The 19005-nt window shown below is 46.7% G+C and overlaps 1 protein-coding gene and 1 pseudogene across 1 annotated transcript in view; one reads left to right on the forward strand and one right to left on the reverse strand.

Moving 5' to 3' along the window:
- The window catches only part of LOC133359262 (proto-oncogene tyrosine-protein kinase Yrk-like), a 38901-nt gene extending 20342 nt beyond the window's left edge, over nucleotides 1-18559 (reverse strand). Inside the window, exons 1-6 of the mRNA XM_061577741.1 lie at nucleotides 17637-18559; nucleotides 12899-13096; nucleotides 9778-9873; nucleotides 7885-8121; nucleotides 6392-6521; nucleotides 488-628 (exon numbers count right to left, since the gene is read on the reverse strand). Coding sequence (XP_061433725.1) covers nucleotides 488-628; nucleotides 6392-6521; nucleotides 7885-8121; nucleotides 9778-9873; nucleotides 12899-13096; nucleotides 17637-17756 — 922 coding nt within the window. The 5' untranslated portion in view covers nucleotides 17757-18559. The remainder of the gene's footprint in view (nucleotides 1-487; nucleotides 629-6391; nucleotides 6522-7884; nucleotides 8122-9777; nucleotides 9874-12898; nucleotides 13097-17636) is intronic.
- Nucleotides 14985-15151, forward strand: LOC133359284 (U2 spliceosomal RNA; annotated as a pseudogene).
- Nucleotides 18560-19005: the final 446 nt, after the last annotated feature.

A 19005-nucleotide genomic window follows, 5' to 3' on the forward strand; every position in this document is an offset into this window, starting at 1 on the left:
TTGGCCGTGTCGGGTGGTGGAGGGTTACGACACATTTATAAATAACGCGATCTCACCCAAAAACCTATATTATGAATACGTAGGATGAGGCGGTTTGCTGATAGAAAGCGGGCATAGATTGATACTTCCAGTGGCTATTTTTTAAGCATGAAGAGACATGCAGAGAAGTAGAGGAAGGTTCTGAGCCTCGGCTAAATATTTAAAACTAAACCATGTATTTATTTTATGAGGAGGCCCACTGAGCTATTTCACTCTTTTTTCAGAAGTGACCTGGCCACAAATGATAGCTCAAAGAAGTGGCTTAGGATGCAGAAAGTTATAGCAGCCAAATACCTCTAAACGCATGTTTCTAAATGTGTAAAGAAAGAGGACCAGGAGAAAAATACACGCATGGATGTTAAGTCCAAAGCATGAATTGCTGGGGAGGAAGAGAGAGAGAGAGAGAGAGTTCCAGACCACAAGGGCAGGGGGTGAACCTTCTACTGACCTCTGTGGATGTCGGTGAAGGCTCCGATTTTGAGGAGGTCCTGCACGGTGAAGGATGTCTGTGGGACCATCGGGATCGGTGCAGGAGCAACGTCACTGTTTGATGGTGGTGGAGTCGAAACCGGCCTGTCTGTAGGCAAACCTGTGAGAAAAACCTGGGTTCATGCACTGGGACTTGTGACTCTTACTCAGAGGATTGATAATGGTCTGGGGCACTGAGACAATTACTGTTAATGCTTTAATTCCAACTCTTGGGGCGCCGCGGTGGTGAGACGTTTACTGCCTTGCCTGGTATACAGGAAGTCGTGGGTGTGATCCCAATTTGGAGTTTGCGTGTTCTTCTGATAGTCTCGTGGATTTTTCTCCGGATCCTCCAGCTTTTACCTTCGCATTTATAAACACGCATTCAGAGAATTGGGCTGCTATAAATGTATACCTGATAAGCCACTTCGTTAGGCCAGGTCACTTTAAAAAAAAGAGATGTATAGCTATCTGGTAAAATAAAAAATTGTTTAGTTTAAAAAAATATAAATAGTTTAGTGTTATAGTTTCTTAACTGAGTGTGAGCCAGCGCATGTCAGCTTAACTTAGCGTTCCTATCTAATCAATTAAACTTCCGCCCCTTTAAATTTCGATTTGAAGCTTTCGTGACTGCAGGGATTCATCTTCTTGGTTCTTTCGGTAAAGTCACGTAGAATGGAAATAATAAAAGAATAAAAATAAAACATAATAAAATAATTCTCACGACGATTCAGGCCACAACGCAAGCAGCCGTCCTCAGGTGAAGAACAGGTCCGTCGAAAAGACAGAGTCTGAATGACACGTCCTGGGCTTGGACCGCCCCTTTGTTCACGGATACCCCAATACCCTCCCCCCTCTCCTGCATAATGAATAGATGTTATCAATTGGCTCCACACGGCACCCCCCCCCCCCCTCTTACCCTATATAGTCGCGTTTCTCTACTAGTTCTCTTCACTGACTACAGTGATTTTGGCTGTAACGGTTCCACCTGAAGACGGAAGCTTGTGTTGCCTCCGAAACGTCGTGATTTAATTGAGTTGTTTTCATTTATTTTATTATTTATTTTTCACCTACGTGACTTTACCGAAAAAACCCAAAGAGTACGATTCCTTGCAGTCACGAAAGCTTCAAATCTAGAATCTTAACACCTATTTCGTTGCCAGAAAAAAGGGGAAAACCCTATTATCATATTTTGGTGCTGGCAAAGGAGGTCCCATGACGTAGTACCGAAAGAACCATATAATATCTCTCATGAGGTTTATATTGGCCAAGAGTCCTGAGGGCTGTACCTCTGAGGTGCTGTGTTGAAACACTGGGACTGGATGCATCTTAAGAGGTTCATCAATGGCCGTGTCAGAGTCCTGGGGCTGTACTTCTGAGGTTCTGTTGTAGCACTGGGACTGGATGAATCTTAGAAGGTTCATCAATGGCCATGTCAGAGTCCTGGGGCTGTACTTCTGAGGTTCTGTTGTAGCACTGGGACTGGATGAATCTTAGAAGGTTCATCAATGGCCATGTCAGAGTCCTGGGGCTGTACTTCTGAGGTGCTGTGTTGAACCACTGGGACTGGATGAATCTTAGAAGGTTCATAATGGCCGTGTCAGAGTCCTGGGGGCTGTCCCTCTGAGGTTCTGTGTTGTAGCACTGGGACTGGATGAATCTTCTGAGGTTCATAATGGCCATGTCAGAGTTCTGGGGCTGTCCCTCTGAGGTTCTGTGTTGTAGCACTGGGACTGGATGCATCTTAAGAGGTTCATCAATGGCCATGTCAGAGTCCTGGGGCTGTACTTCTGAGGTTGTGTTGTAGCACTGGGACTGGATGAATCTAAGAAGGTTCATAATGGCCGTGTCAGAGTCCTGGGGGCTGTACCTCTGAGGTTCTGTGTTGTAGCACTGGGACTGGATGAATCTTAGAAGGTTCATAATGGCCATGTCAGAGTCCTGGGGGCTGTCCCTCTGAGGTTCTGTGTTGATGCACTGGGACTGGATGAATCTTATGAGGTGCATCATGGCCGTGTCAGAGTCCTGGGGGTTGTCCCTCTGAGGTTCTGTGTTTATGCACTGGGACTGCATGAATCTTATGAGGTGCATCATGGCCATGTCAGAGTTCTGGGGGCTGTACCTCTGAGGTTCTGTGTTGAACCACTGGGACTGGATGAATCTTAGAAGGTTCATCAATGGCCATGTCAGAGTCCTGGGGGCTGTCCCTCTGAGGTGCTGTGTTGAACCACTGGGACTGGATGAATCTTAGAAGGTTCCTAATGACCATGTCAGAGTCCTAGGTGCTGTCCCTCTGAGGTTATGTGTTGTAGCACTGGGACTGGATGAATCTTAGAAGGTTCATAATGGCCGTGTCAGAGTCCTGGGGGCTGTCCCTCTGAGGTTCTGTGTTGTAGCACTGGGACTGGATGGATCTTAGAAGGTTCATCAATGGCCATGTCAGAGTCCTGGGGCTGTACTTCTGAGGTTCTGTTGTAGCACTGGGACTGGATGAATCTTAGAAGGTTCATCAATGGCCATGTCAGAGTCCTGGGGCTGTACTTCTGAGGTGCTGTGTTGAACCACTGGGACTGGATGAATCTTAGAAGGTTCATAATGGCCGTGTCAGAGTCCTGGGGGCTGTCCCTCTGAGGTTCTGTGTTGTAGCACTGGGACTGGATGAATCTTCTGAGGTTCATAATGGCCATGTCAGAGTTCTGGGGCTGTCCCTCTGAGGTTCTGTGTTGTAGCACTGGGACTGGATGCATTTTAAGAGGTTCATAATGGCCATGTCAGAGTCCTGGGGGCTGTCCCTCTGAGGTTCTGTGTTGATGCACTGGGACTGGATGAATCTTATGAGGTGCATCATGGCCGTGTCAGAGTCCTGGGGGTTGTCCCTCTGAGGTTCTGTGTTGATGCACTGGGACTGCATGAATCGTATGAGGTGCATCATGGCCATGTCAGAGTTCTGGGGGCTTTATCTCTGAGGTTCTGTGTTGAACCACTGGGACTGGATGAATCTTAGAAGGTTCATCAATGGCCATGTCAGAGTCCTGGGGGCTGTCCCTCTGAGGTGCTGTGTTGAACCACTGGGACTGGATGAATCTTAGAAGGTTCCTAATGACCATGTCAGAGTCCTAGGTGCTGTCCCTCTGAGGTTATGTGTTGTAGCACTGGGACTGGATGAATCTTAGAAGGTTCATAATGGCCGTGTCAGAGTCCTGGGGGCTGTCCCTCTGAGGTTCTGTGTTGTAGCACTGGGACTGGATGAATCTTAGAAGGTTCATAATGGCCATGTCAGAGTTCTGGGGCTGTCCCTCTGAGGTTCTGTGTTGTAGCACTGGGACTGGATGGATCTTAGAAGGTTCATACTGGCCATGTCAGAGTTCTGGGGCTGTCTCTCTGAGGTTGTGTTGAAGCACTGGGACTGGATGAATCTTAGAAGGTTCATAATGGCCATGTCAGAGTCCTGGGGGCTGTCCCTCTGAGGTTCTGTGTTGTAGCACTGGGACTGGATGACTCTTATATGGTTCATAATGGTCATGTCAGAGTCCTGGGGCTGTACCTCTGAGGTTCTGTGTTGAAGCACTGGGACTGGATGAATCTTAGAAGGTTCATCAATGGCCATGTCAGAGTCCTGGGGCTGTCCCTCTGAGGTTCTGTGTTGTAGCACTGGGACTGGATGAATTTTAGGAGGTTCATAATGGCCGTGTCAGAGTCCTGGGGCTGTCCCTCTGAGGTTCTGTGTTGAACCACTGGGACTGGATGAATCTTAGAAGGTTCATAATGGCCATGCCAGAGTCCTGGGGGCTGTCCTTCTGAGGTTCTGTGTTGTAGCACTGGGACTGGATGAATCTTAGAAGGTTCATAATGGCCATGCCAGAGTCCTGGGGCTGTACCTCTGAGGTTCTGTGTTGAAGCACTGGGACTTTATGAATCTTAGAAGGTTCATAATGGCCATGTCAGAGTTCTGGGGCTGTCCCTCTGAGGTTCTGTGTTATAGCACTGGGACTGGATGAATCATAGAAGGTTCATAATGGCCATGTCAGAGTTATAGGGCTGTACCTCTGAGCCCCTGTGTTGTAGCACTGGGACTGGATGAATCTTAGAAGGTTCATAATGGCCATGCCAGAGTCCTGGTGCTGTCCCTCTGAGGTTCTGTGTTGTAGCACTGGGACTGGATGAATCTTAGGAGGTTCATAATGGCCATGTCAGAGTCCTGGGTGCTGTACCTCTGAGGTCGTGTTGTAGCACTGGGACTGGATGAATCTTAGAAAGTTCCTAATGGCCATGCCAGAGTTCTGGGTGCTGTCCCTCTGAGGTTCTGTGTTGATGCACTGGGACTGGATGAATCTTATGAGGTGCATCATGGCCGTGTCAGAGTCCTGGGGGTTGTCCCTCTGAGGTTCTGTGTTGATGCACTGGGACTGCATGAATCGTATGAGGTGCATCATGGCCATGTCAGAGTTCTGGGGGCTTTATCTCTGAGGTTCTGTGTTGAACCACTGGGACTGGATGAATCTTAGAAGGTTCATCAATGGCCATGTCAGAGTCCTGGGGGCTGTCCCTCTGAGGTGCTGTGTTGAACCACTGGGACTGGATGAATCTTAGAAGGTTCCTAATGACCATGTCAGAGTCCTAGGTGCTGTCCCTCTGAGGTTATGTGTTGTAGCACTGGGACTGGATGAATCTTAGAAGGTTCATAATGGCCGTGTCAGAGTCCTGGGGGCTGTCCCTCTGAGGTTCTGTGTTGTAGCACTGGGACTGGATGAATCTTAGAAGGTTCATAATGGCCATGTCAGAGTTCTGGGGCTGTCCCTCTGAGGTTCTGTGTTGTAGCACTGGGACTGGATGGATCTTAGAAGGTTCATACTGGCCATGTCAGAGTTCTGGGGCTGTCTCTCTGAGGTTGTGTTGAAGCACTGGGACTGGATGAATCTTAGAAGGTTCATAATGGCCATGTCAGAGTCCTGGGGGCTGTCCCTCTGAGGTTCTGTGTTGTAGCACTGGGACTGGATGACTCTTATATGGTTCATAATGGTCATGTCAGAGTCCTGGGGCTGTACCTCTGAGGTTCTGTGTTGAAGCACTGGGACTGGATGAATCTTAGAAGGTTCATCAATGGCCATGTCAGAGTCCTGGGGCTGTCCCTCTGAGGTTCTGTGTTGTAGCACTGGGACTGGATGAATTTTAGGAGGTTCATAATGGCCGTGTCAGAGTCCTGGGGCTGTCCCTCTGAGGTTCTGTGTTGAACCACTGGGACTGGATGAATCTTAGAAGGTTCATAATGGCCATGCCAGAGTCCTGGGGGCTGTCCTTCTGAGGTTCTGTGTTGTAGCACTGGGACTGGATGAATCTTAGAAGGTTCATAATGGCCATGCCAGAGTCCTGGGGCTGTACCTCTGAGGTTCTGTGTTGAAGCACTGGGACTTTATGAATCTTAGAAGGTTCATAATGGCCATGTCAGAGTTCTGGGGCTGTCCCTCTGAGGTTCTGTGTTATAGCACTGGGACTGGATGAATCTTAGAAGGTTCATAATGGCCATGTCAGAGTTATAGGGCTGTACCTCTGAGCCCCTGTGTTGTAGCACTGGGACTGGATGAATCTTAGAAGGTTCATAATGGCCATGCCAGAGTCCTGGTGCTGTCCCTCTGAGGTTCTGTGTTGTAGCACTGGGACTGGATGAATCTTAGGAGGTTCATAATGGCCATGTCAGAGTCCTGGGTGCTGTACCTCTGAGGTCGTGTTGTAGCACTGGGACTGGATGAATCTTAGAAAGTTCCTAATGGCCATGCCAGAGTTCTGGGTGCTGTCCCTCTGAGGTTCTGTGTTGTAGCACTGGGACTGGATGAATCTTAGGAGGTTCCTAATGACCGTGCCTGTGCCCCGGGCCGCCTCGTCTCACCTTCTGTCACTGAGTTCAGCGATGAAATTGCCCTTTCCACAATCAGCTTCAAGGTTGTGTCAATGTTCTCACTCCTCCTGAAAGCACCGCCGGTCTGCAGGCTCTCATTCAAATCTTGATCTTTCAGCATCTGCAATTAATAAAGGGCACTTAATCATTCGATTCCCTTGGTAATCATCGTCACTATCATCTTCATCAGCCATGAACTTTTTACTGCTGGATAAAGGGGCCGTCCATAAATGACGTCACGCACCCGGGGGGGTGGGGGGGGTCAGACATTTCTGACGAGGGGGGAGGGGGTTTGAGAAATGTGACGTCACGTAAAAATGCGCAACTTCAAATAAATATAGATAACACGTTCTACTTAATTAATATACTTTTTAATAAATGTTTTCTCCTACAACATCAGAGTGTAGCGCCACACTAAATACGCACTACAAATGACGATAGTTTAAAGCGATTTGAAGCATGTTTTATTTTTTGGGGGGGGGGGGGGGCAAAGCTTCGTGACGTCATATTTGAGGGGGGGGGGTCTGACTTTTTGTGAGCCTTTGTTATGGAGAGGTGCGGTTTGTAACTAACACCTAGCATACATAACAAAAGTGTGAAAAAAGAAAGCAAGTAAAAACTAAAACTGGTAAAACAACAAACTGGCTGTCTATCAATAACCTGTAATAGTTGTCTGTCAAATAAGATGGTCCAAATAAGTATAGTTACATCTTTTTTGCATGGTTAATCACATCTTTCCAAATCTAGAATGCTACAGCTTGGTAATGTTTTTTTTTTTTGCCAGACGTCCCGTAGAGTAGTCTAGATCTCCTGGCATTATTCTAGATCTCTGGTCGTAACCTCTTTGAGCGACGTGTCTCCTGTGAAAGCCCATGAGTTAGAATGATCTCTAATTTATCTGTTCCTCTTTCTGACCCCCACCGTACTTCCAAGGATGCGTCTCTCTTCTTTTTCGATGTAAAGCTTTCGTGACTGCAGGGATTCATATTCTTGGTTCTTTCGCTAAAGTCACGTAGAAGGGAATTATTAAAATAATAAAAATAAAACAATAAAAAAAATTATCACGACGTTTCGATTGCAACACAAGCAATCATCATCAGGTGTGAAACCCACAGCAAGAATTTTTTTAAAAAGTTGCGGGTTTTTTTTCTTGCTGTGGTTTTTACACCTGATGATGATTGCTGGTGTTGCAATCGAAACGTCGTGAGAATGTTATTGTTTACTTTTTATTATTAATAGCTCTCTTCATACGCTACAGTAATTTTTCTGGAGCAGTCAGAACGTGATGACCGATGCTCGCGTTGCTTCCGAAACGTCGTCATTTAATTCAGTTATTTTATTTTCATTTTATTTTCACCCACGTGACCTACCAAAAACCAAAGAGTACACGAATCCTCGCAGTCACGAAAACTTCAAATCTCGAACAAAGCACCCTCGAGTAGCCCAACGCGACCTCACACACACACACACGCTCGCCGACTCGCCTTGAGGAACGAGAGGGGGTCAACCTCCGAGGCGAGCAGAGCCTGGAGGCTGTCCTTGACGCGGCAGAGACGCGCAATGCCCGACACGTGCTCTTCCATGGCCGCCTCGATGGGGGAGAGGGCTCGCTGTGCCTCGTTCCGCAGCTCCTCCATCACCTCCTCCTCTTGCCGAGACAGCTTCGTCCGAGCCTCGTCAAACGCCCTCGACAACTTAGATGAGTACCGGTCCGAGAGGTTCTACGTGAAGAGGTCACGGACGCCGGTTTAAAGTGCATCTGGGCGTGTGAGTGTGTATGTTGCACTTCTTTCGCACCGTACGTAGCCAACTGGGCTAAATTGGAGGTGCGGGCGGGGGGTGACAAGGAAACTAAACACACGAAAAAATATTTGAAAACGTTTCGTAAAGCGTGGCTGCTCTAGACCACCAGCTAATAATAATGATGGTAATTTTGGTTTTAAAGTGCCTTTCATCAAGAATTTTAGATTTGAAGTTTTCGTCACTGCAAGGATCCATACTCTTTGGTTTTTTCGGTAAAGTCACGTAGGTGAAAACATTGAAATTAAAACAACTTACCCTATATAAGCACGTGTCTCTAACAGCTCTCTTTATTCACTGCAGTAATTTTGCTGTGGCGGTTCCACCTGAAGACGGAGGCTTGTGTTGCTTCCAAAAGGTCGTGATTTAATTTAGTTGTTTTCATTTTTATTTTATTTAAATATTTTTGTGATTTATTTTAGTTGTTTTCATTTTTATTTTATTTTATTTTTGTGATTTAATTTAGTTGTTTTCATTTTTCTTTAATTTTATTTTTGTGATTTAATTTAGTTGTTTTCATTTTTCCTTTTTTAACCTACGTGACTTTACCAAAAAAAACTAAGAGTTTCATCAATAAATTCACAGCACTGCACAAGACACAGCAGCAGATACTCATGAATTAATACAAACGAGTGCTAAAGTCATTTTTTACGAGCTAAAAGTTGAATAAACTGGGGGTGTGTAGATGCGAGTTAAGAAGAGTTTGATGTTTGTCTACAGACTCGGATAAATCCTGGCATCTCGTGTGAGAGAGTGCCAGAGCCTGGGGGGGAGGGGGGGGTGCTACGTAGGAAAAAGCTCGGTCGCCCATCGACCGAAAAGACTCAACCTGGGACATCAACTACATTATCGAAAACCATCTTAACTTACACCGGTGTTTCTCAAAAACTGTTTTGCCCCGTGGACCACTTGGCCGATACAAACATTTCCACCCAACCCCCTGCCCCCCCCCCCCCCACCCCTGGTGACAAAACGCATTCACTTCCCTCTTTAAATACCAGTCAAACAAAATTATTAATATGACTGAAACACACACACTTTTTTTTAACCCAGCTATAAGTTGTTTTATTTAGGGGGGGGGGGGGGGGGTTAGATCTTAGGGTTATGGTAATTTAATCAGGGTAGTTTACCTAACTCGATTTATAAATTAAATATCCAAAGTAAAATATGAACGTCTGAATCAAACGGTATAAGAATCTTTCGATTTAAAGCTTTCGTGACTGCAGGGATTCATCTTCTTGGTTCTTTTGGTAAAGTCACGTAGAATGGAAATAATAAAATAAAAAAAATGAAACATAATAAAATAATTCTCACGACGTTTCGGCCACAACGCAAGCAGCCGTCCTCAGGTGACAGACCTGTTCTTCACCTGAGGACGGCTGCTTGCGTTGTGGCCGAAACGTCGTGAGAATTATTTTATTATGTTTTATTTGTATTATTTTAAATGATTTCCCTTCTACGTGACTTTACCGAAAGAACCAAGAAGAAGAGGGCTATACCTAATAAATGAAACGGAAAACTGAATGGTGGGAGGACAGACAAGCCCACGAGTCGCAGGCTTGGAGGGAGTTCCATACCACGATCTTTGTGTGGTCCTCGCTCAGCGTGGCGGTCTCCTGCTGCAGGAGACCAGAAGTATTGTCCACCAGTCTCACCCTTGCCTCCACGAGCACCTGAATCCACACGGCGCACGGAACACCGACTCGAACCTACGAGCCTGAAACTTGGGAGCCGAGACGCTCAACGAGGTGACGTCATGTTTAAAACCTGAAGGGTTCCGGTGCCTGGTTGGTTGTGGGTGCAGAGCGGTGAGCTGCCACCACTGAGATTTTGCGTTCAAATCTGGGTTTCGTGCGGGCTACTCCAAGTGTGGCACATTAGGAATGGATCACTCTTTTAAGTATGTCCTTGTGCAGCAAGGGAGTAAAGTGTGGTTCTGTGAAAGTCCTCATGTGCTGTGTGCAGTGCATCAATGCGTGTGTGTACAGCAGCATGTGATGACTGAGTCGGGCCTGTAGGTGGCTGGCAGGGTTATTGAATGACCGCGCGGATACACCAGTCACATGGTTAATGGCGACTCGGGAGCAAGGCTGGTTGAAAAACACGTGCTGGTGCATTTTACAGAGTGACGGTGCTGTTCTTCACAAGATTGCCATTAACCACAATAAATGTGCTTGCCCTCGATTTGGAACACCTGCCCACGTCCTTCATTTCGAGTGTGCAACACAAGTTTTACACGGGTGGACTTATTCAACGGGTCGTCGGTGTAAGTTGAATGAGCGAGCAGGCCCACTCTTATGAAAAGACACGGGTTTGATTGTGCGCCTCAAGAACTGACGTTACACTGGCAAATAGTGTGCGAAAACTTGGACTTGGGTTCCCAGTTCTCATTCTCTCCCCACGTATATGTGTGAACGGTGCGGGATGTCATCCCTCCATCTGCGCAATTCCTCTCTGCCTATGACTGACTGACTACCTCTCTCACCCAATACACATGGCCACCGTTTGTGCACAGCTATGAATGCCTTGATAGTGGTATTTTCTTTGTGCCATACGCCTGTTTGCGTTCTCTGGTCTAACACTGTTTGAGACGAGGCTCTAAAGGAAGCTGTCTCTGGTGTGGACCAATCCGTTTCAAAGACAATGCATATATGTTCACCACAAATGTGTGGTCAATGCAGTAACATGATTCCTTACAAAAGGTTTCCGTTTGGTGTTTTAACATCTCAACACCTGTTTCATTCCCAGAACGGGTAACACATTCCTGCGGAGGGAGCTGGTAGGAACGTTGGGTTGCTTGTTCAATGGCCAGGGTCAACGGCGGCGTGGTGTATTCCGCAGATATGGCCGACTGTGAGGACGGGCACAAGCCGGCGTGAGTAGGTTAAACGTTGAGTTTTATAACGGCACCACGGGGTGACCAGCCCCTCCCCACCCAGCCCCACCTTTCCCACCCCCCACCCAGCCCCTCCCTCCCCACCCAGCCCCTCCCCACCCTCCCCACCCAGCCCCTCCCCACCCTTCCCTCTATGCAAACATGACTCCTTGTAAAAAAGGTGTCCCTTTTGTTGCCAGATAAAAGGGTTAAACAACAATTATCATATTTTTTCTTCTGGCAAATGAGGTTCCAAAGGTTAATCATGTAAACAAAACATACCAATTAGTGACTACTTCGGAACACCGGTGTGTTGGAGAGTAAACCCACAACATTTACAATTTGAGTGTGAATTAGCATCAGGCGACAGCCAAATCTGGCTGTCGCCTGATGATGCTGGTTGTAATTACTGGCGGAACATCGTACTCAGATTGCAAATGTTGTGGATTTACTCTCCAACACACCAGCGCGCTGTACTAGTAACGAATTGGCATGTTCCGTTCACGTGACAAACCTTACAAATTGGCTGTGTCGGGTGGTGGTGGATTTAACTACACATTTATATCTACGCGATGTAATAAAGTAAAATCCCTGTGTTATCACTGCAGCCTGTGCTCCTTCAATGGAAGAGGAACAGAAAAAAATGCACGAACTCTAACTCCCTCTCCTCGTCGCTAGAAGCCTTTGACATTAGAATTCAGAATTCAGCTCCTCAACATACTGCTGCCATCACGTGCGTATGAGCGCAAAGGATTTGGTGAGTGTATAGTAGCTAGCAGTGTACAGTAAGCGTATAGAAGCTGGTGGATGTACGGCAGTGGCGGCTCCTGCAAAATCTCTCAGGGGGGGCAAATGTCTGGATGATTGATAGGGATAAGGTCCACCCATGCAATCGATAAATTAACAGCTTAAGCATGTAAAGGCAACTTCACTTCTTTAATATTAATGAAAAGTGACTCTTAACAATACATCTTGTTTGTTTCTATACTCACTATTATTACAATCCACTCAGCTTATTTTATTAAAGATTCCACTAGGTGGCGACAAATAATATTGTTGACTGAAACGTGCTTACGTATGATGACGTAAGCACGTTAGTGCGAGCCCTCCAGGAAGCCATAGAGAATGCATTGCAGCGCCCGCCGATCGAAAAAAAACATCTTTGAATGTAAGTCTATGGGAAAACTCTGGGCGATTCTCAGCCAGAGTGAAATCGCCCAAAAAGAGGCGGTACTCCACAGAACGTGACATGACGCTGATTGGACTATATCCAGAGGCACAGTAACGCCTAGCGTAACTGTGGTTGAATGAGATTGGTGGTGCGTCGCCCAATCGCCCTAATGAAGAAACCGCCCCTGGTGTACGGTGAACATGTCGGAGTTGCTGAGTGCATCGGAGTTGGTGAGCGTACGGTGAGTGGATCGGAGTCGGTGAGCCTCTCGGATTTGAAGCTTTCGTGACTGCAAGGATTCATACTCTTAGGTTTTTCGGTAAAGTCACTTGAGACAGTAAATCTGGCTGTGACGGTCCCACCTGATGACGGAGACTTGTGTTGCCTCCGAAACGTCATGATTTATTATTTTATTTCTATTATTATTTCTATTATTTTTTACCTACGTGACTTTACCTTCAAACTTAAGAGTATGAGCATCTCGGAGTTGATGAGTGTATGGTGATTGAATCAGAGTAGGTGAGTGTATCAGAGTGGGTGAGTGAATCAGAGTCGGTGAGCGTATGGTGAGCCAATATCGGAGTCGGTGAGCGTGTGAGAGTCGGTGAATGTGTACATCGAGTGTTTCAGAGCCGGTGGAGCACCCGCTCACCCGCTTGGCCCTGCACGTCTCCTCCAGCGCCGTGTGCCGGTGCGTTCGGTGCTCGGAGCCAAGGGAGCACTCGTGGCAAAGGGGCCGCTGCTCGCGCTCGCAGAAGAAGTCGAGGACTCGGGCGTGAGTCGGGCAAAGCTTCTCCGCCACGTTGCGCGTCGCCTCAATCAGCTGGTGCGTGCGGAGCAGAGCGTTCTCCTGTCACGACGGCCGAGGGCAGAAGGGGGAGAGACGCGGGCGTGAGCGTGATCAGGAACACGAACATGAGCTGAGACATGAACATGAGCTGGGACACGAGCGTGGGTGAGATCGCGTTATTTATAAATGTGTCGTAACCCTCCACCACCCGACACGGCCAATCGGCAAAAAAGTGTCACGTTGACAAAAGACGAAATAGTTCACTGCTTTAGCCCGCCGGTGTGTTGAAGCGTGAGACCACAACATTTGCAATGTTTCAGTAAAGTCACGTAGAAGGGAAGTAATAAAATAATAAAAATAAAACATAATAAAATAATTCTCACGACGTTTCGGCCACAACGCAAGCAGGACGGCTCCTTGCGTTGTGGCCGAAACGTCGTGAGAATAATTTTATTATGTTTTATTTTTATTATTTTATTACTTCCCTTCTACGTGACTTTACCGAAAGAACCAAGAAGATGAATCCCTGCAGTCACGAAAGCTTTAAATCGAAATTTACTGTTTCAGTAGTACGACGTTTCGCTGGTAATTGCATCCAGCATCGTCGGGCAATTCCGCCAGAATGGTGAGGCTCCGCTCTTGCTCCCCGGTATTAAATAGAGCAGCAGCAGCAGCAGCAGGGTGACGTCATCATTTAACTCATATTGGTCGCGAAAGCCTACGTGTTCAAATGACAAGTGACGTGAGCATGAGCTGAGATATGAACATGAACAATGCCCAGAGATACAGCCAAATGCTCCGTGGTGCCGCCTCCGAGTGACGTGAACAGCAACAATATCGACTCCGCCTGGTCCGTCTTTTTTTTTTTACGATCAGTGGAAACAAGAAGATGCTCGGTGTAGTCGGCACTTTGCTTCGTTCATCATTTCGTATTTTTTAAATCCTTTATATTAAGTTCGCTTGCTTGCTTGCTTGCGTGCTTGCGTGCTTGCTTGCTTACGACCGTGCAAACCTTTCGGTCGTTTTTTAACCCACTTCCCGTGATCCAATCGAGCTGACATTTTCCACACAGACTCGTTGTGCGTGACAATTAATGTTCGTGAAAATTTTTTTCCAAAATTTTACACTGTTTAGGGAAAACAAATTAAATATTTAATTACCAATTGTTTAATACTGCAGACAATCATCTGACCCATAGGTGGCAGCCATCTCAAGCCAGAGGACGAGAGGACTCTAGCCGCCACGCATATAAAGGATTTATAGTGAAAAACTTTGTTTTTACTGGTTATACTTATTTTACACTGCTTTATGTAACCCCCCCCCCCCCCTTCTCGTTCTCGCTCACTCTCTCGCTCACTCTCTCGCTCTCTCTCGTTCTGCACGCCGCCCTTCTCGCAGTCCAACGGCCTCTGACGGGTAGCTCATAATCTGCATGCAGAGCTCCCCGTCATCTACCACCGAGCACACGGCCTCCTCCATCGCCCACTGCTCCTTGAAGGCCGGCACGGCGTGGGTCAGCCGCGCCGCATGGCGGAACTCCAGCCCACACCAGAGCGCGGAAGATGCCCAGGCTGCTGGCCGGACGTTTCCCCTTCAGGGCCACCTTCCTCACCCTGTATATGGCGAGATTGGCGTAGCCGACGAGCACGTTGACCGGCCCCTGAAGATGTTGGGGTCCGTCGCCCTTCGGGTATCCAAAGATGAGGACCGTCGGGGAGAAGTGGAGGCTGAACCTTAGGAGAATGTTTCTCAGTATGAAACGTTTCCCTCCTCCCTCGCACTTGTGACAGCACCGGCTTCCTCCCTCCCACACGTTGATACGCCCAATATTATTGGCCGATAACACCTTCATAGAAAGAGGACCGCAGACCTTAGGCAATTGTTGACGCCGGCTTAACCGCGTGGCTGCTTTGAGCCGCGTGTCTGTGGTTCTTCCTGGCGCCTCCGAATCGTTCTCTCTCTCCTGTTCTTATAAAGTTTAATATCTGATACGTACCACATTGTGCTACTTTATATTAAATTGATTTTTGGGACAGGGAGATGGAATAGGGGCTTGCTCCGTCCACCCCGCGCATCAACCCGATATTGCAGTTTCTCTCTCCTCTTGTCTCTCTCTCATCTCTCTCTTCTCTGTCTCTTTCTCTCTCTACTTCTTCGAACGCTGGGGAGCCGGAAAAGCCCCTCTCTGTACCAGCGTGGACGGCACCCTCGTGTTCACCTTCTGAAGCGCTCGCTCGTCACCGTGGCGTGCACGAAGAACACCACCACCACGTGACTTTTCTTTCGTGTTGTGCGCGGTGCATTTATCGCCACAGCGCGTCGATTTGTAGCGTTAATTCGTTTGTGTTGCTGGTGACTTTGTGTATTTTATATCGGAATCGCCTCCAGTGCTGTTGCTGCTGGCGGCAATAAAAGCTGTTTTTAAAAGTCAAAAGTCTGTCTACGAGAGTGAGTGAATGCTGTACGGGGCAGCGCCTTACAAGATTACAGCCGTGGACTTCTCTCTCCACCACGCTGTCGCCCACCGTGTAGCAGCCCTTTTAAATACAAAGACTCTACCCCCGTCTAGGGGGCCGTCCATAAATGACGTCACGCGATTTTGGACGATTTTGTACTCCCCTCCCCCACCTCGTCGCACGGCGTCACAAAAAGTCAGACCCCCCCTCCTCAAATATGACGTCACAAAGCTCTGCCCCCCCCCAAAAAAAAAACATGCTTCAAATCGCTTTAAACTATTGTCATTGTAGTGCGTATTTAATGTGGTGCTGCACTCTGATGTTGTAGAAGAAAACATTTATTACAAAGTCTATTTAATTAAGTAGAACGTGTTGTCTATATTTATTTAAAGTTGTGCATTTTGATGTGACGTCACATTTCTCAAACCCCGCCTCCCCCTCGTCACACATCGTCACAAATGTCTGACCCCCCCTTCCTCCCCCCTAGGTGCGTGACGTCATTTATGGACGGCCCCTAATACAATACTTAATTTAAACATTTGTATTTAAATTCCTTTGATTCTATTTGCAATGTCCTGACACAGACCGGTCCGCTGGGTTTTTGCCCGGACTATGGCCGGAGGGCGTTCTTAAGTTTGATATAAATAATAACACTGGTCAACACACTTTTTCTGGCACGAGGTATTCCAACGGTTTTAAGGTCATTTTGGGGTGCCGATTCCAAATCTGGCATCAGTTTTTGTCTATCACATCAGGTTTTTGAGATATCAAATATTGCATTTTCAATAAAAACTGCAGAAGAAAAATATTAAATAAATGTGGATATCTACATAAAGTGATATTATAAACGCACTATCCTAAGAATACAGCACCGTATTTTAACACTAAAGCAGTCACTGACTCGCAACAACTTGCAATCGTAAGTGACAGAGATAATTTCGGGTAAAATCAATGAAAATGGGGTATGCCGATAGCATAAAAATGAGATGTGATAGAGCAAATCTGAGATCAGATTTGGAATCAACACCCTGAATTTAGTCTAAAACAGCTGCAAAAAGTCCAGGCCAGAAACTTTTATTTTTTGTTGTAGCGTGGCAAACAAGAATAGACGATCGAGATTTGAAGCTTTCGTGACTGCAGGAACCCATCCTCTTTGGTTCTTTCGGTAAAGTCACGTAGGTAGAAAAATAAAATAAAAATAATATTTTTTTGTTTTGTTTAAATAACATAAAAACAAAATATTTTAAAATAAAACTACAAATATATATATATTTTTTACCTACGTGACTTTACCGAAAGAAGCAGAGTAAGAATAGACAACATCGCAATTGAATCCATAACACAGTTGGTTTTTTTTTGGGGGGGGGGGGGTTAGATCGTGTAAATATGTAAATGTATCGTCAAACCCGCCGCCACCCGATACAGCCGTTGAGTAAGCATTGCCACGTAAACGAAACGTGTCAATTCGTCACTAGTACAGCACTAACCGGTGTGTTGGAGAGCCAAGCCACAAACATTTACAATCGGAGCACGACGTTTCGCCAGTCATTTACAACGAGCCTCAAATCGCAATTGAAATCAGAACTTTAACCGATGCCAAATGAAACTACAAACAAAACAATTTTAAATAGTCGCGTGAAAATCCCCTATATATAAAAAAAAACATTCATAGACAATGAATAGTAGTAGAAATACTGAATAAACACTTGACTTACCTTTCTAGATTTTAAGCTTTCGTGACTGCAAGGATTCATACTTAGGTTTTTTCGGTAAAGTCACGTATGTAAAAAATAAATAATATAAATAAATAATAATAAAAATAATAGAAATAAAATAATAAATAAATATTCCCCCCCTTACTTTTTAATATTATTTATTTTTATTATTTATTTTTTACCTACGTGACTTTACCGACAAAACCTCAGAGCATGAATACTTGACTTACCGATGATGATGATGATCCAAAGCTGGTGATTGTGCGTACGTGCGTGCGTGAGTGAGGAGCGGTGGTGCAACGATTTGCGCGCCGCGCTACGAACCGGGCTGGCGCCCGAGTTCGATCTCCGCTCACGCCCCAACAACCGTTCCTCGTCGAGGTCGACTCAGCCTCAAGTGCAGAAACTGCTGCACGTCCTCCCCCCTACCTTGTGTGGTCTCAGGTGTTCCTCGCAAAACGAGGTCAAGCAGGTGAGGCAGGTTTTCACGGCAGCTGCTGCTGCTGCTGATCCTCCGAGGCAGTAATCGCACGGGACAGCTCCTTCCATCGCTTCCGCCCCGACTTTGTCTCTCTGGGGTCTGATTCTGTGTCTATCTGGGTCTCTGCTGCTTCTGTGTCTCTCTGCCAAGTCTCGCTTGCTCGGACCGTGTGCCTAGGTCTCTCTCAAATTTTGTCTCTCTCTTTTCTTGTTTCTTTATTTTTTATTATATTTTTAAAAAATTCTCTCTCTCGCTTTTCGTGTGTCTCTCTCTCTCTATCCTTTCATTTCATCTCTCTCCGTCTGTCTGTGGCTCTCTCCCCGTATCTCTCCCTTGCTGTCCTTCTGTCTCTTGCTTGACAATTGCCTGGTTCTGTCTCACTTTGCCGCTTTGTTCTACCACCCCTCCAACTACCCCCGTTACCTGTCTCCCCGCGGTTCTCCGTCTCTCTCTCTGTTCTCGTATTAAGTTTGTGTTGACAACAAAACGCTGTCCTCCTATCTCCGTCGCTCTCTCTCTCTATCTCTCGATTATAACCCCGTGCCTCTGCGCTATATCAGTGCGGTACGTTGAACTTATTTCGCACCGTACGTGCCCAACCGTGCACATCGGATTTCTTCTTCTTTTCAATTGTTGCGCGTCTCTGAGTGTGTCTGTTCCCCCACCTCTGTAACCCCTGGCTTTGCCTTGCGATCAACTCTCTCCCTACCTCGCTCGCTTTGTCGTCTCCCCTTTAGCCTGTCGGAACAATCCAGTAGTTCTACACAACCCAATAGTTCTTCTAAACCCAATAGTTATTCTACTAAAGCCACTAGTTCTCCACCACGCGCGCAACCCTTGCAGACAGCTCGCGAGCTCGCTCTGTCGTACCTCTTAAGGAACGACGCAGTTTCCTCATTCCTCCTTCATGAAACACCAAAATCGAACCCCCCCTCCCCACCTCCCTTCCCCTCCTCGTTTCATGGCAAATTTGCTTAAGAATGTATATGCGGAAATAAAGTCTCAATGTCATTTACACGCACAATAGACGACGCATCTGTAATGCACACACACACACCTAGCCGTGGCATTTGTGGGGGAAATTTCTCCTGGCCGGTTTAGGGGCCGTCCATAAATGACGTCACGCATTTTTTGAAGATTTTTGACCCCCCCCCCCCTAGTCACACGGCGTCACAAAAAGTCAGACCCCCCCCTCAAATATGACGTCACAAAGCTCTGCCCCCCCCCCCCAAAATAAAACATGCTTCAAATCGCTTTAAACTATTGTCATTGTAGTGCGTATTTAATGTGGCGCTGCACTCTGATGTTTTAGGAGAA

This window comes from Lethenteron reissneri, chromosome 64 (genome assembly GCF_015708825.2).
Source record: "Lethenteron reissneri isolate LAM-NWPU_2019-01 chromosome 64, ASM1570882v1, whole genome shotgun sequence".
NCBI lineage: Eukaryota > Metazoa > Chordata > Hyperoartia > Petromyzontiformes > Petromyzontidae > Lethenteron > Lethenteron reissneri.